At 50.3% G+C, this 25,604-nt stretch overlaps 1 protein-coding gene across 2 annotated transcripts; it reads left to right on the top strand.

Annotated features, from left to right (window-relative positions):
• Nucleotides 1-4,677: 4,677 nt before the first annotated feature.
• Nucleotides 4,678-24,582, top strand: GBX1 (gastrulation brain homeobox 1). Of its 2 annotated transcripts, XR_005787144.1 has the most exons (3): nucleotides 4,678-5,689; nucleotides 22,319-23,014; nucleotides 24,273-24,582. XR_005787144.1 is itself a non-coding variant. In XM_040464436.1 (2 exons), exons 1-2 carry the CDS (start codon nucleotides 5,161-5,163, stop codon nucleotides 22,870-22,872), a joined length of 1,083 nt encoding a protein of 360 aa, XP_040320370.1. In that variant the 5' UTR covers nucleotides 4,678-5,160; the 3' UTR covers nucleotides 22,873-23,309. The 2 variants fall into 2 exon arrangements, 1 of the variants encoding a protein (XP_040320370.1); XM_040464436.1 differs by lacking the exon at nucleotides 24,273-24,582 and having other exon boundaries at nucleotides 22,319-23,309.
• The last annotated feature ends 1,022 nt before the right edge of the window (nucleotides 24,583-25,604 follow it).

Raw genomic sequence — 25,604 nt, 5'->3', positions numbered from 1 at the left:
CCCCCCCCCCCCCCCCCCCCCCCCCCCCCCCCCCCCCCCCTAGCTCCTAGTCCCTGTTGGCGTGAACTTTCTGGTAAGGAGGGAACAGTGTCAGGGGGATAAGCCCAACGCTGATTGGCAGAGAGTGCTGTTGGAGACTGGGTGACATTTAACCTGAGGCCTGCGTGACCAGGAGGAGCCAGCCATGGGAATGGAGTGGGAAGAGACGGGGAGGGCGTGGGGGCGGGTGGCATGAACCGATTTAGGTTTGGAAAGCTCTCTCTGGCTGCTGAATAGCTTTGGGGAGAGGCGGGGGAGGATCAAAGGCCAGCAGGAGGCCACTGCTGAGGTCCAGAGTCGTCCCCAGAGATGGGGAAGCAGTAGGCGACACTTGGGACCCTTCTTGGAAGACTCCGAGGAGACCTACTGATGGACTGGACGTGGGGGGGGGGGGGGGACGTAACCCAGGGTGCCTGTCAGTGTTTGGGCTGAACAACTGGGCGGAGAGTGGTGCTAATCGTTGCTAAGGTGGGGAGGGTGAGAAGCGGGCAAGGGGTGGAGGAATCGGCTGATCACTCTGGGAGCTAGAAGTGGGAGCTGCCCATTACACGTCTCAAAGAGGCTGTGTTACAAGGTCCTTTGGATCTACAAGTCTGGAGACCAGGGGCAAGGTCAGGTCTGGGGATATAAATGGGATTGTTGGCATGTGACAGGTGTTCAGTGCTCTAGGAGAATCCCGACTCCCAAGGGGATGGCTTTCCTGAGAGCGTTGTTTATGCGTTTTGATGGAAATTTTATTTAAGCCCACCCGCGTCATTCGCTTTGTGCTTCCCGGAGTCCCAGGTCTTAGTCACTCATGTACAGCTGTGAAGGAGACCACTTCCTGCCCGCAGTGACTTTTCCATCTAGTCTGAAAAGCAAGCGTGTGAATGACTAGTTCAAGTACAAGGGACCATGAAGTGCATGCAAAAGGCACGTGGGAGCAAGAGCTGGGGGCTTGAGGAAGGTGAGCAGTAAAGGGCAGGCGCTTGGGAAGGCTTGACAGGAAAGTGGTAAGAAGGGAGAAGGATTTCCGGCCATGTCTGAGCGTGCACGCTCCTCTGCAGGATGCCTTTTTAAGGAGGGCGGGGGTAAGGGGAGAAAGGTGATGTGGAGTGGCCAGTGTGAGGGGCTGTTGCCCAACCCCACGCGTTCTCCCACTAGCAGGCAGTGTTAGGAAGGTCCTTTCTGGGGTTAGACATCCACAGCCACTCTTGCAAGCCGGGGAGCTTCCTCCCCAGCCTCCTGGCTGCGGGTCCCGCGGGCTCAGAACCTCTCCCCGGTAATTGCTTTCCGTAATGTGTTTGCTCCAAACCAATTTCACGCCTCCGTGAGGACTCCGCCCTGCACTGGAGGCGCGGACCTCCCTCCAACACCCCCCCCCCCCGGCCACGAACCTACCCACGTGCAACGCGTGCGCACACACAGACGGCACGCATTTTACACAGCACACAGGGGTCGAGTAACTGGACACAAAAAATGTACCTGAACCTACACGCGTGCATACTAGACTTGAAGATTCTTGGGTACAGTCCCCGCCCCGCCCCACCAGTGTCCTCACAGCTGAAATGCCCACAGCAGCGCCCAGCGCGCTCGCCCTAGGAAGGCTCACCTGGCTGGGTTCCTTTGCCCTCGCACGGCTCCTAGACCAACGCCAGGGGGCGCTGCAGTACTCCGCACTTCTCTCGCGGTGACGCAGCTGCGCGCTGCCGCCACCAGAGGGCATCCGCGGGCAGGGCCCGACGCTGCCCATCGCGAGTGGACTCTCCCGCCAATAAGTGACGTGGAGGTACAGATACGTCGGCTTTGACTTCAGAATACTTCGTTCTTAGCGCCCTACGTGCTGGCTTCCAGACCATGAAAGGCGGGGGAGGGCAGATGTGAGGTCCGATACAGGCACGAAAGCAGAGAGGGTAGATTCAAAATAGCATTCTTCCGTATGAGCCTTTACCCAACAGGTGGAATATAGTGAGAGGGGGGACAAGTTCGAGCATGTGGACGATTAAAGAAGCAGAATGCTATTTGAGACAGTGAGAAAAGTGCTTGCCCACAATGGGCCTGTTCAGGGATTCAGTAAGAGAAGCACAGAGTTTTCCTTTGGTAAAGAAAGGAGCCAGCTCTATTCAGATTTGAGAGTGACGGCTTCTTCCCGGGGACCGATAGCAAAGTAAAGGAGAGCCCCTGGCCTGGAGGCTTCTGTCCTTGCCCACTCTGCTCTTCGTTGTCCATTTAGTACAGGAAGGAAAGGTATTTTGAAAGGCATTTCTTCATGTCTGACCCTTGCATGGGCTTGTTGGCAGAGTAGAAATTAATCACTTTCTCTCACAGATGGAGTTAAGTCAGAAGGGCCAAGGTTACGTGGCTCAGTGAGGGGTCAGAACAGGACCTTCACTCCAGGTCTTATGACTGGTCGGAGGGAGAGGTGTTGATATATACCCATTTGAGCTTTTGGAGTCTTGTACTATGCAATTTTATTACCTATGTAAAAAAAAAAAAATGGGGGGCGCCTGGGTGGCGCAGTCGGTTAAGCGTCCGACTTCAGCCAGGTCACGATCTCGCGGTCCGTGAGTTCGAGCCCCGCGTCGGGCTCTGGGCTGATGGCTCAGAGCCTGGAGCCTGTTTCCGATTCTCTGTCTCCCTCTCTCTCTGACCCTCCCCTGTTCATGCTCTGTCTCTCCCTGTCCCAAAAATAAATAAACGTTGAAAAAAAAATTAAAAAAAAAATGGAGTGCCATTCCTTTTAAAAATGTCTCTTCCTTTGTGCTTCATTTGCTGGTGGTGTTACTGCTCATTCAGCTTTAATTTCAGAGCTTGTAAGCCAAAGTCTCCTCAATAATTTATCAAGGCAGTGAGCCTCTGTTGTGTGTCCGACACTGTGCAGCCATCAAGCCAAGTACCGACCTCTCATCTTCAAAGCACAATACACTTTTGAAACCTGGTCTTCCATATTGGTACCGTGAGGCGTGTGGTCACTTCAACAAAGGGTTCCGAAGAATATCTGTAGAGGGATGTACAAAGATCATCCTAGTATGCTAGTAGTGAGGTAGGGCCCGCAGACCTAGGGTGAGGCACCTCTTCTTTCTCCGTGGCGACATCTTCCCACTAGGCTTGTCTCTCAGAGGTTTCATGAGTTTAATGTAGAGCCCGAGATAGATCAGGACCACGTGGAAACCACACTCTTCTCCCTTTTCCACTCTGACGGGTTGTCAATCAAGCGTAACCAAAGAAAGCTCCCTTCTTGGTTGCCCCCCCCTTTTCTGTCCCACTCTGGTGACGGTGTCTTTCAGGGTACTGTTTCTTAATACCTCAGTCTGACATCAGTGGTGTTCACTAGGTCACCACGACACTCCTGATTTGAACAAGCGTCACTGAGATCCAGAGTTCTCCCCTTGCCTGCTCTGCCTTGGCTCAGAAACGCTTACCTGAGCCAAGTACCTTCCCCTATCTAGACTGCATCTTCCTAAACTGGCCTGGCTTTGCTATTAATTTTAACTAGCTTGACTCTCCCTGCCCCCCCCCCCGCGCCCCCAACAGTTTCCCAGTGACCAGGTGACCCTCATTTTAGCGAGGTAGGCTTGCTCTGTATCCTGAAGCTCGGGTCACTCTTCTGTTGACTTGCCTGTCTTAAGTCTTTCTTGCCCATTGACCTGAGGCTCCTATCAAGCAAAAATGCCCATGACTTTTGCCTCTAGATTGACAACTACGCTGCTGGGAATTGGGGGTGGGGGCGGCAAAAGACGCTGCCATTTCTGTGTCTGAGAATGGGGGAGGTGAGTAGAGTCATCTGCAATTAGCGAATAATTAGCGCTGCTGACCCTTGGGGCTCATCAGCGCTCCTGGGGCCAGCCCCCAGCAATCAGCTAGGGCAGGTCGAGAGTGTCAGGCCCAGGAATGAATAGGGCTCATCAGCGGTGCTGGAGCCAGGGAGCCAATCAGGGAAATTAATAGCAGGAGAGAGGGAGAGAGAGAGGGAGGGAGGGAGACAGAGATAGACGGACAGACAGACAAGAGATACAGATAGAGGTGAGAAATGAGAAAAAATAGAACTGGGATAGGGAATGAGAAATAGGAATAATCAGGCAGGAATAGGGATAGAAAGGAAGGCAGGAAAGGGAAGAGTGGGAGGAAGGAAAAGCACGTAAGGGAAGGGGGAGAGGTGAGAGGAATGGTAAGTACTTGGCATAGTGTGGGCACTCGAGGAAATTACCTCCAGAGGCTACAGTGAGGAACTGAGGTAGTCCGCCACGGAGGAGGGAGTGAGGACGGAGGGGAAGAGCCACCGTCGAGAGAACAGAGACCCGGGGAGAGGGGAACGGGGCTGGGAAGAAAGTACCGAGGGGGAAAGGGGCCCCTACACGAGGACCCTGAGCTGCGGCGCCCGGCGGCAGAGCGCGCCCCCTGCCGTCCCCGCCTCGCCGCCCGAGGGGGCGCCGCGGTCCAGTCCCTGCCCGCGTCGCAGGGGCTTGCTCTTGGGGGCGGCCCGGGAGGCACTCCGGGGACTGGCCCAGGGTCCTGCGGCGGGCGGCGGCCGGGGCCTGGGGCTTTGTGGTCCCGCCCCGCCGCCCTCCCGCCCCTCGCGGTGTGCCCTCCTTGCCGGGCGTCCCTCACCGCGTCCGCGCCCGGGCCGGGCGGGCTGAGTGGGGGTGGGGGGGGGGCGGCGGCGGGTTGGGTGGAGGGAGGGGCACCGACCCAGCAGCTGCCGCCGCCTTCTCGTCGGCCGCAAACTTTCACAAAGCGGCGTGTCCGGCCTCATCAATCTCCATTAATAATAGTTGGTTGGGCCGCGGGGGGCGGGCGGGGTCCCGGGCCGGCCGGCCGGGCCGCTGGGAACGGGCTCTGCGGAGGGAGCGGAGCCGGGCGCGGCGGCGGCGGGCGGAGGGAGGAAGTGAAGCGTAATTTGAGGAAGATGGATGAGTCCGGAGGGCGACACCCCCAGCCCGCCCGCTCGCCCGCCCCCTCCCTCCTTATGAGAGCGAGGGAGCGCGGCGCCGGAGCCACACTGCGCCGAGCCCGCGCCCCGCCGCCACCTCGGCCCGGGAGCCTGGGAGCGAGCCCTGCGTGTCCGCGCGGGGCGCCCGAGCCGCGGGGCGCACGGCGGCGCCCGGAGGGGAGCGCCCCGGGGCGGCCGTAGCTCCGGGCACGATGCAGAGAGCCGGAGGCGGGGGTGCCCCCGGGGGCAGCGGCGGGGGCAGCGGCGGGGGCCCGGGCACTGCCTTCTCCATTGACTCCCTGATCGGGCCACCGCCGCCTCGCTCCGGCCACTTGCTCTACACCGGCTATCCCATGTTCATGCCCTACCGGCCGCTGGTGCTGCCGCAGGCGCTGGCCCCTGCGCCGCTGCCTGCCGGCCTCCCGCCTCTCGCCCCACTAGCCTCCTTTGCCGGCCGCCTTACCAACACGTTCTGCGCGGGACTGGGCCAGGCCGTGCCCTCGATGGTGGCGCTGACCACCGCGCTGCCCAGCTTCGCGGAGCCGCCCGACGCCTTCTACGGGCCCCAGGAGCTCGCCGCCGCCGCCGCCGCCACTGCCGCCCGAAACAACCCCGAGCCGGGTGGCCGACGCCCCGAGGGTGGGCTGGAAGCCGAGGAGCTGATGCCCGCCCGGGAGAAAGTGGCAGAGCCCCCACCGCCCCCGCCTCCGCACTTCTCAGAGACTTTCCCAAGTCTGCCGGGTAAGTGCTGGGGCCGACCAGGGCGCCGGGCGGGAGGCTCGTTCACTTGGAAATCCCAGACAGCAGCCGGCTCAGAATCTCAGCACCTGCCTGGGGCCCTGGAATCCCAGACCCCCAGATGCGGGGTTCTGCAGAACCACCGCCAGTTCTGTTCCAAACACGGCTCCTCTAGAGCCCAGAACCGCTGCCCTGCTCTGTCTTCCAGAGTGCCTGAAGCCTCCCCAAAGACTTCCCAGTACTCCCTTCCAAATTAGTGCCTTTTCTCCCAGCACTCTACTCCTCGCGCCTTGGCTCCCATGTCTCTTTTTAAGAATCCCTTCATTTTCCTTCTCTGCAGAGGATAGAGGAGCTGCCACTGTGGGATTCCTGGGGACACTAGCAAGACCCCAGGGTGAGGGTACATTGGGACAGCTGTCAGTTCAGTAAGGGGAAGGCGATTCTGGCTTCTGTGTTGGCCCCAAATGGGCTCTGTGATTGCAGGGGCAAAGGGAGAGTCTTAAAGCAGCGCTGACCACTTTGGAGACCCGGTTTCGCCTTAGTAGTAGAGGTCACTTCTGAATTGGCAGATTTAGAGATGAGCCTTGAAGAACTGAGTAAAGGGCCTAGCACCTGCTTGACCAGTACTGACTGGGAGGTCAAGAGAGAGGCTGAAGGCTGGGCTGGGTTGGGTGTGGCACAAATGCCTGGAGTCAAGAATCTAGCTAAGTTTCTGGAACCAGTGAGGTTCAGCTACGAGAGGATTCAGGAACCCTGGATCCTCCATGGGAAGATGCCCTCTCAACGGAGGCAGGGCGTGTTAAGCTGAACCCGGCTTAGAATGAAACGACTCTGAGCCCTCCTGACCTCCCTGGTCAGTCCTTAACCCCTAGAAGCCGGTACAGCTTTCCGCTATCCAGGGGCAAATCCAGGTGTGAGGAGATCCAAAGCGTATATGATTTAGTGGACTCTATTTGAGAAAAGGGGCTGCATGCAGGTGTGGGGTTCCTGAAGCTTAAACTTCTTTAGCCTGAGGATGGATCCGCCTGTGCTTAACCATTCATCACATCAGCTTGGCGGGAGAAAGTGACCTCAGGAGGCCTGGAGGCTGACTCTGGCAGAGGCAAGAAGGAGATCCAAGAGTCCTTTTGTCCTTCGCCAGGAGAAGACAATTCCCGGTGATAGGTTTCTAGGCTCTTCCTTGAAATGGTCCAAAGGTCTCGTCGTCCTTCCAGACTCCAAGCGCTGCTACAGGGCTTCTCTTCCTCTTCTTTTCCCCTTGACCCCTGGGCATTTTGGCTTTGGGGATCCAGTTGTTGTTTTTGTACCTGGTTGGGCCGGTGTCCAGTGGCTGAAGTCTGAGCAGCATCTTCTAAGGAGGATCAAAAGGAAATGATAGAGCAGCTCTTGGATGCTGGGAGGAAATGTCCACAAAATTAAAGGGCCCAGAGGGGAGGGGAAGAGTAGCTGGCAGGACGCCATTCGGAAGAAGAATGAATCAGGAGGATTTTCAGAATAGGATAGTCCTAAGGTAGAAAAGAGCAAGGCAGGCCATCAGAGGGATGGCTTTGGGGGCAGTAGGAGCTGGAAGAGCAAGCAGATACCTGAGGAAGAGGTGAGCTGAGGGGGAGGAGACAGGGAGGCAGCCCGGGGAAGGGGAACTGAGGGAGGAATCTGCCTAAGCCCTGGGAAGACTCGTCCTACTCTTTCAGGTCCCCTCGGTTATTTTCACCCATTTATGGAATGGAGGCTCTTTTCTGAAGCAGATAGAATTTTTGCTGTAGAAGCAGACAGTGAGTGAGGAAATGAGAGGAGTAAGCAGAGGAAAGGAACTGGAAAGAAATATTGAGGAAAGAGGAATAGAGGAAAGGAAGGACCAACAACTGTGCTGTGTCCCCAGATTATCCGAAGAGAAAAGAGACAGAAGCGGTCTGTCTGTTGGAAGACATAGTTCCAAGGGATTTCTAGCCTGGGCTGTAAGAATAGTGAACAGAGTCTCTGGACCAGAAGTGTAGTGTGTGTGTGTGTGTGTGTGTGTGTGTGTGTGTGTGTGAAAGAGTTCTCTTTTGAGAGGTTTGGGAGTGAACTAAATGAATGTTCTAGTAGGAAATGGGGAAAAGTGTCAACACTAGGAGTAATTTTTTAAAAAGGTTTTTCAATATTGGGAGTGATGGTAAACTGGAATTTATACGTAGAGAATGATCAAGGAGAGATCATCATCTGAGGAAAATGTTGGAAGCAATAAAAAGACACTTGTTCTTTGAGGAAAGACAATTTTTTTGGGGGGGGGGTGTTGCCTGGGTGGCTCAGTCGGTTGAGTGTCCGACTTCGGCCCAGGTCATGATCTTATGGTTCGTGGGTCCGAGCCCCATGTCAGGCTCTGTGCTGACAGCTCGGGGCCTGGAGCCTGTTTCGGATTCTGTGTCTCCCTCTCTCTGCCCCTCCCCAGCTCTTGCTCACACTCTGTCTCTGTCAAAAATAAATAAACTTAAAAAAAAATTTTTTTTTTAATAAAAAAGACTTTTTTTTTTTTTTTTGGCTAAGAGTGATGAGAAGGAGACCCTACAGAGGAAGAATTCTGAGAGGTGCTAGAGTGAAGGTAATCAGTCATATTGGGAAGAGGTACACATAAAGGGTTTATAGTAGGGCTTGTGGGGCAGAGCAGTAAGGAGAGATTTCAGAGGATAGAGACTGAGATCTGTATCTGTGACTGCCACCTCCTGTCACTCACCAGGCCACTCACACCCCCCTGGCCAGCCCTCATTTTTCTCCTTAACTAGTTGAGAAAAGAAAAGGAGATTCCAGAAATGTTGAACGTGGAATCCGTGTGGGGAGTGATGACACATGGCCCTTGCTGACAATGGGGAAACGGATATTCGGGGAATTGTATTAGAATATTCAGTATGAAATAAGCGAGTTTTTGCTTGAATAATGGGATTGAAACCTCAACATTAGAAGAGTTTTTTGGAGAAAGAATGCTGTCTTTAAAATGACAGAGGAGAAATTGCTGTCCTAATGTGAATGGGTAACATTGGTCTGAAATTATAAATTTCCATTTGTTTAGCATTTTACAGTTACTAGCCCTGTTAAGTGAAATTATAGTGAAGGTAGGCCAGTTTGGAGAATGATGAGTGAAGTTCTTTTTCTTGGGAATTACTTTTTTTTTTTTTTTTTTTGAAATTTTGCTTCAAGAGAGACACCACCTTACTACAATTGATGATGAAGAAAACAGAACTTTATTACGATTTGCGTGCAGGGGTAGACGCTCTATTAGCAGGCAAAAACAAACAAACAAACAAACAAAAACACAACATGGTGTTCAGAAATAATGGGTAGAAAAGGTATTGAGAATGGTAGATTAAAAATAATTCTGGGTTTAGAGTGTGGGCAACGGTGAGGATAATTGGGGAAGGTATCTTGGTGGAAGTGCTAAAAGAGGAGAGAATTTGGATTCCTGGAGAAGATTTAAAAGTATGAATCAACAGAAGAGCCCAGAATAGCAAGCCATTTATATAATTAAAAAATCATTAGCCATATTAAAAAGGTAGAAACAAACAGATGAAATTAATTGTAATAACATATTTCATCAAACCCAATATGTCTGATACTACTTCAGCATTAATCGATATCAAAATACTTAATGCGATATTTTATATCCTCTTTCCATATTGCCTTCCGTTTCCAGTGTGTATGTTATACTCCCAGCACATCTCAGTTCCATCAGCCGTGTTTCAAGTGGTCAGTAGCCTCATGTGGGCAGTGGTGACTTTTACTCAACATAAGTGATCTAAAAGTCGTAAGAACAGAGTCATGTGAAAGTGATGGGGGCAAGGAGCTTTGAATTGGGGTGGATAGTGAAGTCTTCTCTGTGTCAGGAATAATGCAGAAAAGAGAGTAGCAAACTCTAAGTAAGTAAACCGTAAAAGGAGAAAAGGGAGTGGGTTGGGCAGCGGTGATCCTGTTGTATGTGAAGGTGCATGTGAGCTCTGACCGAGAGTAGGTCCCAGCTGACTTGCAGACGTGGTGCAAATACGCGTCACAGAAACGATGGGTGACGGTGATGCTGTGTGCCGGGGGAATGATGGAAAGAGCTGTCCGTTGGTAGAAATACAGAAGGAAACTTTAAATTGGGGGTGCTTACAGCAATGATTCAGGGAGAAAGGAATTGGATTGCTTGAAAACAAAGACTTAAGAAGTGAGGGATGGCAGAGAGTCCATATATAATCGTTGGATGGATGATAAACATATAGTGAGAGATTCACATGGAAGATAATGCCAGTATGGAGCATGGTGAAGAGAAGAAAACACTGAGATGATACAGGAAAAAGAATATGCTGGGACCGACTGGGAGATGACAGTGTAGTGAACGTTATTTTTAAAAACTAAATTCAAAATTTGCTGATTTCTGAATAGAGATTGGCAATAATGACAGAAACCATGCAAGGAGACTAGGGAAACTTTCTAGGAGCATGATATTTGAGGGCTGATTGCTATGAGCTAAGCACCCAGTTGTAGCTAGAGAACATTTTAGGTGACCATCAATTAATTTTTGAATGGGTGCCCATTATGACTGTCAAGATGTATTTACTCATGAGAGAAAAACAGGAAAGGATAATGTGATATGGAATCAGAGACTTCTGTTACAATTAGGAGGGAAATTTTTCTTGGAAGCAATGGAGACGCGTGTTTTCCTAGAAATGTTGAGCACACAGAGTGTTTGCTCCGCTGACATTTATAGAAAGGCAAATGTTGCATTAACTTAATGTGATCGAAGGGCCATTTATTTAGGAGTCATGACACATGCACTCAGGTCTCAGCTTCATCACTTATTAGTTGTGCAGCTTTGGCAAGTTGCTGCCTTCAATTCAGGGAACATTTATTGTGTGTTTATTATAGGCTTAGTATATTCAAGACACTATGGGAGAGTCAAGTCTTATAACTTCTCTAGGCTTAAGTTTCCTCACCTGAAACATAAAAGTTTTGATTTAGATTATTAAAAAAAAATTTTTTTTAATCATTTATTTCTGAGACAGACAGAGCATGAGTGGGGGAGGGGCAGAGAGAGGGGAGACACAGAATCGGAAGCAGGCTCCAGGCTCCGAGCTGCCAGCACAGAGCCTGACGTGGGGCTCGAACTCACGGACCATGAGACCATGACCTGAGCCGAAGTCAGACGCTCAACCGACTGAGCCACACAGGCGCCCCAGATTAGTTTTAATGTCTCTGTCAATTCCATAGAATAAAAGCTTGTTTTTCTAGCTTCAGTGCATTTCATGGGCCCCTTGTAAAGGGATCTGTTAATTATTAGTAGGGGGAAAAATTACATCTTTATTTTTACTTTATTCCTAACTAAAAGTTGGCATTTTCTTTAATTACGAGTGTAGGCCAGAAACGATAGTAGTTTCAGCAGTAACTGAGATTTTTGTCATCAATAGAAATTACAGATGCTTTCTTATAAGTTTATATAGTCTTTGGAGGCATCTTGTTCAAAGAATTAACAAGCGTATATGATTATAACACAAATGCATTTTTAAATTGCTGAAAACTGCATTTTTATATAGTTAGCTTCTCATGTAATCCTATGTGTTTTATGTTATACCCCTAAAAAACATTATTCTGAGAAGGGATTCACAGGTTGTATCAGACTGCCAAGGAGTTCATGGCACAAACAGTGTTAGGAACCCCTAGTTGAGGGACAGAGAGCTTAGAAATGACAAGAGGAAAATTGTATCCGGAGGATTAGAATGGGATATTGAGGTGCCTCATACCATTGTACAAGTAACACTTGGGAGGGTTGGAATAGAGAAGGAGGATCTCTGCAGTGGCATATGTAAATATGGAGATACATATTTAGATGATTAGGAGGGTAATTCTTATACTCAGAATGATGGGCATAAATAGTCTATACTGGGAATAATGGGAGCAAGGAAGTAATTGGAATAATGAAGGGGAAATATTTTAATTGGAAAGGAGGAACATGACATGATGAACGAAGTGCTTTGCATTGAGAGTAATGTCACGATGGGAAGCTATAGGCAAGAATTTTGTCTTGAAAGTAATGGGGAAAGAAGGAGCTTTGCCTCAATTCCGAAGCTGGGAATTGGGAAATGGAAACGAGCATGACGGAGCAGATGTGCAACAAGAGAAACTTAAGTAGGACTGATGGCAGGGAAAGGGGTTGGTGGGAGAGGATTTTTATCTAGAGGGAATAGGAAAATGCCCCATGCTGGGGTAGGAGAGAAGAAACCCCGAACCAATGGAAAGGATGGCACTGTCTATGCAGGTGGTGGTGCTCACGGCTACAGTGGTAGTGATGATGAGGCAAGAGGTCTGGCTGTGGGAGTGATGGAGAAAAGGCTTGGGTTTTTCGTTGGCAATACGGCCATGCTGGGAGCAAGTTGTCAGCTTAGAAACACCGATGTGTGAATTGGGAGAAAGAGTGTGGGGAGAAGAGATGCTTGAATTTGGTGTGATGGAACAGCGGACTTACGCAAGCTGAACTGAGTTGTGGTAGGAAGAGACAACACAGTACTACAACTAGTTGTGAAGCAATGTCTTCATTCCCTTCCCATTGTGGAAGGGGAAGGAATGACCTTCAAGTGATGACATGAAACATCTGTATTAGAAGCAAGGGGGCTGCAGGGACTCAGAGAGACTAGGGTTATGAGGAGGAAAGAGCACGGTGTGAAAAATGAGCATGGGAGAAGCAGAAAAAAATGCTTCTGAACTGGGGGTGAAGGGAGATGGATTTCTTTTTTTTTTTTTTTTTTAATTTTTTTTTTCAACGTTTATTTATTTTTGGGACAGAGAGAGACAGAGCATGAACGGGGGAGAGTCAGAGAGAGAGGGAGACACAGAATCGGAAAGGCTCCAGGCTCTGAGCCATCAGCCCAGAGCCTGACGCGGGGCTCGAACTCACGCGAGATCACGGGAGATCACGCGAGATCGTGACCTGGCTGAAGTCGGACGCTTAACCGACTGCGCCACCCAGGCGCCCCGGGAGATGGATTTCTTGACTGGATTACGGAGGAAATGGAATTACAATGGAAGCAATGGAGAAAACAGAAGTCTGTATTGGGAGCAATGGGAAGAGAAGTATAGAGCAGAAGTATACTAGAAGGAGGGAGGAAGGCGAATTATCCTGAGAGTGAAGGTAAGAAGCACTTTGTGCTGGAATTGGTGACAGCCCTTCTACACGTTATGCGTAGATACTAGAAACGTGTGACTGAGGGATCCTGGCCAACTCACACCCGTCTATGTCTTAACTTCCTCATCAGTACCATTAGGGGTTTGACTTAGATGATCTCCAAGGTCACCTCCAGCTCTACAATCGTTTTATCTGTAAGGATACCTTTATTAATTAATTGTTTCCTTTGGGGGAAAAAAGGCATCCTGAGCAAAGGGGTTGGGGGAAATTCTGTACTTCTCAGTGCTGAATTGCCGTGGCCGCTGAAAAGGAGGCAGGCTGGGATATGTACATCTTGAGGCGAAATCGGGGCTGGGCTTGAGGATAGTGGAGGTCTTGTCCTCTGGGATTGGAGGGGTTATCAGGGCTATGGCTGTGCACGGTTGTCAGAGAGAGAAACGTCTGATGAAGGTGAGTGATCTTATCAAGGCCAAAAAAATTTGGGATGGGAGCCCCTGGGTGGCTTAGTCGGTTAAGCGTCTGAGTCTTGATTTCGGCTCAGACCACGATCTCACGATTGTGAGACCAAGCATCTGGCTCTGGGCTGGGTTTGGAGCCCGCTTAAGATTCTCTCTCTTCCTCTGTCCCTTCCCCGTTCTTGTTCTCATTCTCTCGCGCGCTCTCTCTCCCCTTTCCTCCTTCCCTCTCTAAATAATAAATACACAACAACAACAACAAAAGACTTTACAAAATCGGGGATCAGTTGTGCCTGACTTTACCTGGTGAGGAAGGAAGGAGTGCCCGTGAGGGAGTGAGAAAAAGAGAAGCCGTGTTGTGGAGCCCGTTTCTGGCCTTCTCTGTTACGTCTTCATCTGGTGCAGTATTTGTGCTAGGGTGCCACGGCAACCTAGTGTTCACAGAGAGATGTGGTGCCGCACAGCAGAACGAGCAGGGGCTTTGGATACGGATCTCGGTGCTGCCCTTTCTTCGCGAGACAGATATTAACAGCAGCATACTCAGTCACAGTTTCCTCACCAGCAAAATGGGGCAACGATACTTACCTCACAGAGTTAAGGATTCGATGAGAAGATGTTGTTCAGCATCCTCAAGTAACAGGTGTGCAAGAAATTCCTGGTGTCGTCCGTGTACTGGAAACGGATGGGGAGCCTAGCTGGGAATTAAGTTGTGGAAGACTTCTTTACTAGAATCGCGTAGGATAGGCGACACCCTTTGTGCTGATGGGGAGAAATAAGTCTGGAAGTAATGCTAGAAATAGCACTGTGTCCTGAGAAGTGAATGCCGGGAGAGAACCAATGTATGCAGCGGATGAGGGTAGATGTCCCATTTTTTCCTTTGATGTCTCTGTCTCACATTTCGGCATTCTCTGTAGAAGCCAAGACTACCCAACACCTTCCTTCCATGTCCCACCGGAGCCTGTTCTTTTCTTTACATTGTGTGTATATTAAAAAACACCTCTCGGGCGCCTGGGTGGCGCAGTCGGTTGGGCGTCCGACTTCAGCCAGGTCACGATCTCGCGGTCCGTGAGTTCGAGCCCCGCGTCGGGCTCTGGGCTGATGGCTCGGAGCCTGGAGCCTGTTTCCGATTCTGTGTCTCCCTCTCTCTCTGCCCCTCCCCCGTTCATGCTCTGTCTCTCTCTGTCCCAAAAATAAATAAACGTTGAAAAAAAAATTAAAAAAAAAACAAAAAAAAAACCTCTCCTCCTTTCCTCCCCCGAATCCCTATTCCCTCATATGTCTGATCTCGCCTTGATGTTAAGAGCAAAGCTACTGGATTAAAGTAATTCACACTCAGATAGATTAAGGAGATTTTTTTAAAGTCCACATGGATTTCAAACTGGTGGAATATTAGGTGGCGTTATTATGAATAATTTCAGGTAATGCGGAAACACGGTTTTGGATGGGATTGCTGTGGAGTGAGGCGGAGAGGCTTACTTTCCCCGGAGTCATGCAATTCTTGTCACTTGCAGTTACAGCACGGGGTGCGGTCAGAGCTCTTTGGGTTGCAGGTGACAGTAGCCCAACTCTAAGCTAAAACGGGCATTTATGGATTCACGTGGTTCTAAGTGTAGGAGTTGAGTGGATCCGAAAATGCAAACAGTATCTGTTAGATCTTTTTTTCCCTTTCACTTGGCTGAAGGAAAGAGGCTTTGCCACATTCCGTCTTTAAGAGAGGTGAGAAAGGGCACGAGCATAAGCAGCTCTAAATTTTTACAGTCCTAGCTTGAGACCCCAGTGGATTCTAACACACACAAAATTCTAGAGTGACCGATTCACTGGAGTCCAGTCTCCTGGCAGATGGGAGAGATGGGGATGTTAGGATTGGTCAGATCCAGGCCACGTGCTGCACGGCCGTGAAGGCGGGGAAATGCGACGGACAGGCCACCGTACTGGGTAGTTGATGAAAAGCGGTGCCCAAAGCGGGGGAGGGACGGGTGCTGAGCAGACAAAAATAAATCCCAAACAGATGTCTACCTCAACCCAAAAGAAAGAATCTACCTTAACTCCCTTCCAGTATTAGGGAGGAAAGCCTTCTCCCTGGCTCAATAAGTACTCCTAAGAGTGAGGGAAGAGACAGGGAGAGCGGAGCGCTGAAGAGAGCTCTGTAGCGAACGAGGTGGAGAGATGGGCACGGTAGAAAAATGTCTATTCCTCAGTGAGGCTGAGTCCTGTACAAGAAAGAGCTGTACTTGAGGGATGATGGAGATATTTGTAAACTAGAAGCTAGAAAAAGAAATGGATAGTAAAACAAAACTGTTTCCATAATTTGGTGATACTGTTTTTTAACGTCTATTTATTTTTGGGACAGAGAGAGACAGAGCATGAACGGGGGAGGGGCAGAGAGAGAGGGAGACACAGAATCGGAAACAGGCTCCAGGCTCTGAGCCATCAGCCCAGAGCCCGACGCGGGGCTCGAACTCACGGACCGCGAGATCGTGACCTGGCTGAAGTCGGACGCTTAACCGACTGCGCCACCCAGGCGCCCCGGTGATACTGTTTTTTAAATGAAAAAATACAGGGGTGCCTGGGTGGCTTAGTTGGTTAAGCGTCTGACTTTGGCTCACGTCGTGATCTTACAGCTCCTGGGTTCAAGCCCCGCCCCACATCGGGCTCTGTGCTGACAGCTCGGAGCCTGGAGCCTGCTTTGGATTCTGTGTCTCCCTGTCTCTCTACCCCTCCCCTGCTCGTGCTCTGTCTCTCTGTCTCTCTCTCTCAAAAGTAAACAAACATTTAAAAATTTTTTTAATGAAAGAATACATTTCTAAATAAAAGGAATGCTGACTGGTAAGATTACATCATACAAACAATAAGGACAGAAAAAATAGATCTGGTAGGAATTTTGTCTTGGGGAATGATGGGAGAAATAGCCTATTAAGGACAAAGGTGAAATTTGGTAAGTGAGGCCTCTCTTATGGCAAGTGTAAGAGCCTTCTCTGAGCATGGTAAGGGAAGATATTAATGATGAGGCTGGAGCTCTGGGGTGATAAGTGAAGGGGATGAGATCTAACTAAAACCAGGTTTGGTGCGAAGGTTATCTGATGAGGCATCTGGGCATTTACTTCAAGTGCGAAGGGAAAAGAAGATATTTTGCTGGAAAGGCTAGAAGGAGCATTGGTTGGAGATTTAGGAGACCAAGGTTCTAGACATTAATCTATCTCTAGCTGCGTGACTTAGGAAAATCATTTAATCTTTCTGAAACTCCCTGTTTTCACCTGAAATAAGGTTGCCGAGCCCTCCGTTAGTGCTACTAATAGGTCTACTCTATTTCAGCGAGTTGCTTAAAGGTAAACAGTAAGCGTGGAGATGTTTGGGAACATCAACGTTTACAAGGGTGCCCTTGGCAATGACAGTGTTGGTATGCCATGAGAGGAACTCTGAGCTTGGAGTGGTGGGGAAATTGCCCTGAGCTCGTCATGAAGGTGGGAGGGGTCCTGGACGACAGTGGTGTAGAGAAGGCTCTCAAGTCAACTTGGAGTAAGGAGTGCTGAAGGGTCGTGGGAGAGTGGAGAGACAGAAAGTAAAAATGAAGTTTCCTTATTGCACCAAAAGTTATAGGAAGGGGTGGTAGCATGAAAGGGGATGAGTGAAAAATAAATTGAAAGTGAGCTAATTGCCGTAAATGACGAGAGAAAGTACTGTCTCCACAAAGAACAGAGAAATAATTCCGTGCTGGACATCATGATGAAGATTTGGAAACGAGAATGGTGGCAAACGTACCTCTTTTTTTGAGGGGTGACCTGAGTTTCTTTCTACCTTTTGACCTCACGCAAAATTGTTTCTGTATTCCGGAAGCTGAGTAGTTGACTCGGGAGGAGACTTACTACCCTGACAGTAGTTCGGGGTGTGTGAGGGTAGTTGTTTTGGAAGTAGAGGGAAGTCGGAACTGAGTATCATGAGAGAGAGACTTCTCTTCAGTGAATAATAAAGGCTGTTGATTTTATAGAAGGTGAAACAGAACAGGATGGATGAGGGACAGCACAGGGGCTCTGTGAGTTCCCATAGCTGGGGTCTAAAGTGGTTTTCCACTCCTTGGGTGGTTGTCTGCACCACAGCCCAGGCCCAGCCCACCCTTCTTGGTGACCACAGCTCTAGATGGTGCAAGTCCGGTGCTATTTATTTTTCCTCCTGGAGAGTATCTACCGGGGGTTCTTTGGCCCTTGATTTCTTCCCCAGCCTGACCAGACCCGCTCATAAGATGGGCTTTTCTGTACCTCTGGTGCCCTCTTGGAAGGAAGGCCCCACGCAGATGTGTCCCTGGAGCCTGAGTACTGCTCTCTGGAGTGGGAAGTATACTCTCGGCATGGACTTGACAAGTCATTGTGGCATAAACCTTCTGATTTCTGGTTCTTAGGATAATCACATCCACCGTGAGAATTCGTAAGAACTCTAGATATTTCCTCATAACTGATCTGCCCCACACTCGTAGGATAGACACCACACTTCTTTCTGATCCTAGGCTTACACGTAAGGAGTAAGCTGAAAACTCAGCATCCTCTTATGTCACCAAGAACATCACTTTCATACGCAAAGAACAGAACCTTTCTGTTTGGCCTAGCTATGTACATAGTCAAATTGTTTCCAATTAAAACTTTTTTCTTCTGCTGAAATTATTCTCATCAGAATCATTATTTCCCATGTAAAATTTTCAGTGAGGTTTTATCTTATGGATCAAGTTTTTTTGTTCATATCAACCGGTTATAGCATCTGCAATTAGTAATTTACTTTTATGGACATTATATCTACCAAGCCCAATTATTCTAAATCAAATTTCGCAATTAGAAATTTTATTAAAAAGATTTGCTTCTGTCAGTTTTTAGTCAATAACACGTTTTTCTACGTGCAGTTTGTTTTATCTTGTTTGATTGTATTTACCATTAATATTCATTACAAATCAGATAAAATAAAATGGCTTGCATTTATTTTGTAGCTCATCCATTAGAAAAGAGTAAGCTGTTTCAGGATTACTATATTGTTTTGTTTTTGAGAGAGTGTGCACGTGCACACAAGCGGGGGAGGGGCAGAGAGCGAGCAAGGGAACCTTAAGCAGGCGCCATGCTCACGTGCAGTGTGGAGCCCCAGTCCCACAGCTACGAAATCATGACCTGCGCAGAACTCACGAAGCGGATGCCACCTCGGTGCCGCAGGATTGGTACATTGTTAAAGGGCGGTCTCCCTTTTTGCCTCACCCAATTCTTTTGAATGTGTCTCCTTCACTTTGGGCAGTGATTCTTAAAGTGCTCTGTCTTAGTGGAGCCAAGAACATGTGGCAGGGTGAAAATGTTTTGTTTTGCTCCAAATGCAGCAATGTTTGGGGGGAGAAAGGCAGGGGTGTGATTTTTTAAGCGTTTTGCTCTTCCCCCCCCCCCATTTTCTACCCCTTCTTTCGACTTTCCAGCCCTTTGACTTTCTCCGATTCATCATTTCATTCTCCTGCCACTACGTCTACCCCACTTCTCTCTTGTCCCAGTCCTCTTTCTGCCTTCTTTGGCCTTCCCTTTTCTTTCTCACTTCTCAGTGTTATTCACTGCCCTAGACCTTCTCCTTTGAGGGTCAAGCTGTATTTCCCCCTCCCGTGGCTTTCTCCTATTGCCCCGCCCCCAGCTGCCTCCAAGAGTTCCTTATCAGAGCCCTCGATGTCATGATTATAAAGGCTCAGAGAGAAACTCTGGCCCCTGTCACTCGGCATCCCACCGGGATCGAGTAACCAAGAGAGGTTGTGAACCTGTGCCCCATGTATGGCTTTAAAAGCAGCACTGAGGGAGGCCTGCTTATGTGGGCTTGGTTTTATGGAATCTGTCTGAAGACAGAGGGATAGATGATATGATCTCAGGGGGCCCTGCCAGATCAAGGAAGCTGGGAGCCTCGTCTCAATCACCATCAGTTTAGATTTATGGGACGCCCCCTGGGTGCTTGGAGCTGTGCTAAATGATTTCACCCTTCAGGCCCTGAAATCCAGTTTCTGCCTTTTTAGCAGCTGTTTAAAATACTGTAGTGTTGGGCTGCGTTTTTACAAGCTTTTATTCTTTTTGTTATTATTTACTACAAGCCATGTTTTAGAAATTGCAAGTTCAAGGATTTAGTAATGATGTACGTTCACTTCATCTTCATGTATTTGGTAATGATGTATATAGTAATGAGGGGTTTCCCCTCCTTTCTTTTAGCCTAAGACCCTATAGATTCCCACTGCATATGGCTTTCTCTCCAGCCAATGTGAGATCAGAGGGCATACTGAAAAGTGGATAGAATCATACTCATGGAGAGGATGTCTTCTGGGCACCGGATGGGGTGGAGTTGTGGGGAATATTTTAGGAGAGGGTTGGGAAAGGAAGAACAGAGAAAGAAGTGGGAGAGAGAGGGGCGCCTGGGTGGCTCAGTCGGTTAAGCGTCCAACTTTGGCTCAGGTCATGATCTCGTGGTTCATGAGTTCGAACCCCGTGTCGGGCTCTGTGCTGACAGCTCAGAGCCTGGAGCCTTCTTCAGATTCTGTGTCTCCTTCTGTCTCTCTGCCTCTCCCCTCCTCAAGCTCTGTCTCTCTCAAAAAGAAATATTAAACAATAAATAAATAAATAAATAGAAGTGGGAGAGAGGGAGGAAGGGAGAAAGTGCTGGGAATAGGTTTTTATTTAGTCAACAAATATTTATTAGGTGCCTACTCTGTGCAGTTGATTTCCTAGATGCTGAAGATAACAGCAGTGAAAAAAATGTATTAAAAATCCCTACCTTCACGAAGCTTCTATTCTAATAGGAAGAGACAGTCAATGAAATACATGGGTGCAGATGGCGAAGGGCTGGTTTGGGGGAGAGGTCAGGAGTTCAGTTTGGGACGTGTTAAGTTTGAGGTGCGTGGACACGGAAAGGAGTGTGAGGAGGAACCATTGGCGACGCGAAGGAGGAAGCCGAGGATGTGACTGTTGCAGGAAACAAAACGTACTTGGCCAGGAAGGAGGGACGGGAGAAAGTGTGGACTGAGAGGGGAGGACGTGAGGAGGGATATCGAGACACCACGTGGAGCGGGTGCTGAGAAGCTCAGACCGGCTGCCAAAGAGAATAGAGCATCCTTGCTAATGAAAAGCCACAGACAGGAGGAACATGGGAAGGCTGGGTGAGCCTAAACTAGGGTATGCCACGCGGGTTTTGAAGTCAGATAGAATGAAGCACGAAAGGAAGAAAAGGCAGGGCCTGGGGATAAAAGTGCCCTTGAGATGCGCAGCAGCTGACTGTGACGGTGGTGGGTAATCTGGAGGCGGGCTGACAATTGTGGCCTCTAAGGAGAGCGTAAACATGGTTCTCAAGGAAAAGAAACAGGTGTAGATTGATTGCGTCAGGGAAGGGAAAGGACGACCCTGGGGATGGGGAAGGGGAAGGGGAAGGGGAAGGGGAGAGTTACTGGGCTGGTCCTTGAGACGCTGAGAAGCTCCTTCTGGAGCACAGGCAGGTGGGGAGGTGTGCTGGAAGGTGTTCTAGCCCCGTAGGCACGTGCACACACGTTTCCCCTTTAAAGCGTTTCACCGCTCCCTGAAGTTCTTTTACTTCGGGCCGTATTTTCCACCTCAGGTCTTCTGCGTGTCCGTGTGATGCGTGGTGGTTATAGACAGATGCGCTCCGGCACTTCCAGAATCCTGCCCCCTTCACACACCAACCGGATGGTAAAAAGCTGACTGTTCAGTTTACTCTTGTTCTCTTTCCTATTGGTTGGCTTTCTTTTGAGTTTTTGTTTCACTGCTTATTGGCCCTTTGGGCAGCAAACAAGGCAGTTTTACAACTCAACTGCTGAAAATATTTGTAATGCGTTCTTTGCAGTTCTGACAAAACAGTGGGCAGCAGTAAAACCAATGATTAAGTATTAGCATTACACACGGATTTGAAATGCTTCGTATGGCTGATTACAAATAATCAGTAATCTACTAAATGAGCCAAAATTTATTTTACCATTTTCCTATCTGTATTTTCCCTTGTTGCACTTCCCCTTCTTCGTCTCCTCCCGTATTCCCTCCAGTTCCTCCAGCTGATGTCAAGCTCAGGGGCCTCAGGATTCTGAACTCGAGCAGAAAGCAGCTGTTTATGCTGCTCAAGCATCCTTGGTTGGGAAAGAGGGAAGGTGGGAAAGAGAAGATCTCATTTTATAATTAAGGAGTAGGGGAAGGATGAAAAGGGGACTAAGAGGACTAAGCGATTGGAAGAAAAATCTGGCCACAGATAAGGTGGCCCTGGGAGGGCTCCCCATTCTGGGCTGGACCATCTGGTCAAGAATTAGAAGTAGGGGTAAGGAAACCTCTTTGGGGTAAGGAAATCCTTTGATAATATTTTTTGGGCCCAGATTTGGGGATCGGGGGGGATGGGGAATCAGATGACCCTTAGGCTTCCATCTGGAAATGAGATTCTAAGATTCTAGATCTAGGGAAGAGGGAAGGTGGGGAGACAGTTTAGCACTTGGGGCGGGTGAGGATTCCTAGGAGAGTAACAAAGGCCGCAGTGTGATGTCCCCCCTCTATCCTGCAGAAGCGCATCCTTCTACACGGCTTCCTCCTGCCCATAGTAACGGAAAGGCTCCTAGGCCGGGTCCCACACTGCTTCATTCTAGGGCCTGAGGCTGTGCAGTCTGGATCTGGAGGGGTGGTGAAGGAGTGGAAAGTGCTTGGTCTGGGTTTGGAGAAAGCTGGGAAGGTAGTGGGTAGGGAGAAAGGGGGGGGGGGGTAAAGTCGGGTCACAGTCCTGGGAATGACATTCCTTTGATACGCACTGACTGCCTCCCCCCACTTTGCTGTAGTGAAGTCTGTGCTGGTTAATAGCTCTCTTTCCATCTCTTTGTCTTCCCTGAACCTCTTCCCCACCCCATGTCCTGGATGTGCCGTCCTTGTCTCCCCTCCTCCCCATCTCCTCCCTTCCACGTCTCGTGCCCTCCTGCCGTCATCCTGTCCGTGCCCGGCCCTGGTTCCGTGTGCCTCCTCCAACCTGTCTGCCTTTTCCTTGCCTGCTCCTTCCCCACCCGTTGGTTTTCGCTCCCCACAGCAGAGGGGAAGGTGTACAGCTCAGATGAGGAGAAGCTGGAGGCACCAGCAGGAGACCCGGCAGGCAGCGAACAGGAGGAAGAGGGCTCAGGCGGTGACAGCGAGGACGACGGTTTCCTGGACAGTTCTGCAGGGGGCCCAGGGGCTCTCCTGGGACCTACACCGAAGCTAAAGGGAAGCCTGGGGACTGGAGCTGAGGAGGGGGCACCAGTGGCAGCTGGAGTCACAGCTCCCGGGGGCAAAAGCCGACGGCGCCGCACGGCATTTACCAGTGAGCAGCTTTTGGAATTGGAGAAGGAGTTCCACTGCAAGAAATACCTGAGCTTGACAGAGCGTTCCCAGATCGCCCACGCCCTCAAGCTCAGTGAGGTGCAGGTCAAGATCTGGTTTCAGAATCGGCGGGCCAAGTGGAAGCGCATCAAAGCTGGCAACGTGAGCAGCCGTTCCGGGGAGCCCGTGAGAAACCCCAAGATTGTTGTCCCCATACCTGTGCATGTCAACAGGTTTGCGGTACGGAGCCAGCACCAACAAATGGAACAGGGCGCCCGGCCCTGAAGGGGCTCCCAAGGATCCTGGAAGGCAGCCGATCTGTCCCCGGGCCTGCTCTGAGACTGGGTTAGGGTTCTGCGGACCAGCGGGGCTGCTGCCACGATGCTGCCCTGGGAGAGGGCTCCGTCGGCAACTAACTTAGCGCTAGGTACGCTCTGCTGGCAACCTGAGACCTGGGCCCCTGGCCCTGAGCCTATTCCAGGGATCCTCAGACCGGGGGCTTCAGAGTTAAGGGGGCTTGAGTCCTCATCACTGCGGAGCTGTTGTGGGCGGGGGGAGACGGACTCCTGGGGAGGGGGTGGGTTCTTACCCGCCAGGGGCCTGAAAGCTTCCCACTAATGCCCTGGGACTACTTCTCACAGGGGTGGAAAGAATCCAGGGTGATGCCTAGCCAAGCTGATCACAGCTCCTTATTTATTTTCTGTAAAGTTTGTATATATGGAGCTATCTGCCTCTGTCTGTCTGTCTGCACCCCTGAGAGAGACTGGGAAGGTCGATGTTCCGTCATCATCAGCCAGAGTTCAGTTCCCTCTTACTGCCTTGTGGGCGCGGTCTGGCCTGTCTGTAGCGCAAGGGCATGCAAAGAAACAGAATGAAACTGTCACCGGCCTCCTTAGAAAACCTTCGGCTCGCACCATCTCCCCCCATGTAAACTACCTTCACTTCTGTCCTTCCCGTCCCGGTACCTCCCACAGTCCGCACCCAGGCCTCACGTTCCCAGCACGACGCTTCTTTTCTCTTCACCCATTAAACAGGCAAGCTTCTTCATCTCTGCTTTCTTCTCTTTGGAAGAGCTGGCAGACTTGAGAACAGAAGATCCACTCCCTTTTGCGTTACGAGGGAAAATGAGTACTTGACCCTAGTTTATTTAGCTGGCGTACGGCCAGGCCCCAACTAGGTAGACGCTGGCAGTCCCGTCAGTGACTAGGCAGGGCAGTTTGGGGGGTGCACCGTCATCCGCGAGCTCATTACTTTTTCCGGGCAAAGGACGCAGCAGCTTGGTCCATCTCTGCCGCGCTTTGGTATTTCAGATGTGAGGGCCCGGAGCACGACTCCTTTCTGGTTCTCTGTTCGTACTGCGTTAACCGGTGTCTCCTCCTCCCCATCGCGTGTTTTACCAAGGTTGGGGTACCAAATCCTCTTCCGTTATGAAACGACATTGGTTGAGAGGCCCCCCCCTGCAAAACGGATGAGGCAGGAAGGAATGATGGTTCTGGACGTGTGTACTATAGGAGAAGCTACAGAGATCGGACCTGGGAGCTTGGGGGTTGGGATTCTAAGAGCTAGTTAGGGGGACCAAGTAAACGTGAGGATAAGAGACTTCAGGGGCACTTGCAAGAAACCGGGTATCCCGTGAGCGAAAGAAGACAAACTAAAGCTATTTGCCATTTCCCCCACCTTCACAGAAGGGCTACTATCCTGTACCAACTGTGGAGCGGGGCTGCACAGACACGCCTGCACAGACACTGGGGAAAGAGGATTATTACAGAAACCAGCTGAAGTTGGGATCATGGTAAGCGGGGCTTCTTGGGAAGAAACCTGACCTGCACTGATCTGGGAGGACAGCTAGGGGAGAGAACAGAGCCGCCGAGAAGAAAAATGGGCAGAGCGAGGAGTGAGGCTAGGACGCTCAGAAGATTAAGGTCAGGGAGGGAAATACAGGCTCAAATACCTGGCCGGCCCCCTCACCTTCCTTAGAAAACGGCTGCTACTCCTGATTCCTAGGATGGCAGGCCAACCAGTATTTACTCAAACATCTGCTGAGCGCCTCGTATGATGAAGACAGGCTTTCCTTGGCAGTTCCTTTCTCCTAGCTGGTTTCGGCAACCAAACAGCAAGCCGGGGCTGTGACCGGTTATTCGCAACAGGGTCGCGGTTCCCCAGCTCGGATGCAGGGGTCCAGGCTGCTATTTGGCTAAAATCCAGCAAGGCTTGAAAATTAGGTTAAAAAAAGTAGTCCGGACCAGCCCCATTCCTGATCTAGATTGAGGCTGTCTCTGCCCACGAAGGGAACCTATGAGATTAGATGCTTTTTAGGGGCCAGGCCAGGCAGTGGTTGAGGATCACAGGCGCTACTGTCACTTTGGCGGTCGGGAATTCATGTCCACAGGTCTAGGGCTAGAGCAGACGTTCTCTGGTGCTGTGCCTGAGGGAAGGAGGCCGGGGGGAAACCGAGGCCCTGATTTGCCATTTTTTTCTGGATTTACTATGAAGCCTCCTAAACTGTACTGGACAGTACTCAGCCAGTTAAGCAGCTTGTTTTCCTTAGGGAAAATAAGAAAGTTGATTATTGCTAGTATGTTTCTGAGCCCAGGAGCCCCTTCTTATACATACCAAAGGCCCTATTTCTGTTCTACCCTGATCTTTGCCTAAGGCTCTTATAATACAATCTGGTTTCTTCTCTGAACAGCATTTACTTAGCATTTGCTGAGTTATCTACCTGCACTTAGGTGGGTTCCCATCAGAGTGCCAACCCCCCCCCACCCCCACCCAGGGTACACTCATTAAGTATTGGAGAAAGACGGGGCCACCAGCAAAGCGGTTGTAGGGATGGGAAAACGGGCTCCTTGGAGAGCAGGGACCTTAACTTTGCAAGTTCTCATCCTTCAAGAATAGGTATAGAGGGGTTTCCCTCAGGTCTTTCTAGGATGAGGGATAGAGGGAGAAACAGGAGCTCAGGATTCTGCCCCCAGCTCGGCAGGATGTTGGTGGGAATCCAGGTGGTGGTTCTACCATCA

Source organism: Herpailurus yagouaroundi, unplaced genomic scaffold (genome assembly GCF_014898765.1).
Source record: "Herpailurus yagouaroundi ecotype Mexico unplaced genomic scaffold, PumYag 483, whole genome shotgun sequence".
Taxonomy (NCBI): Eukaryota; Metazoa; Chordata; class Mammalia; order Carnivora; family Felidae; genus Herpailurus; species Herpailurus yagouaroundi.
Note: the sequence above shows the minus strand (reverse complement) of the source record. Positions and strands in the feature narration are given on the sequence as shown.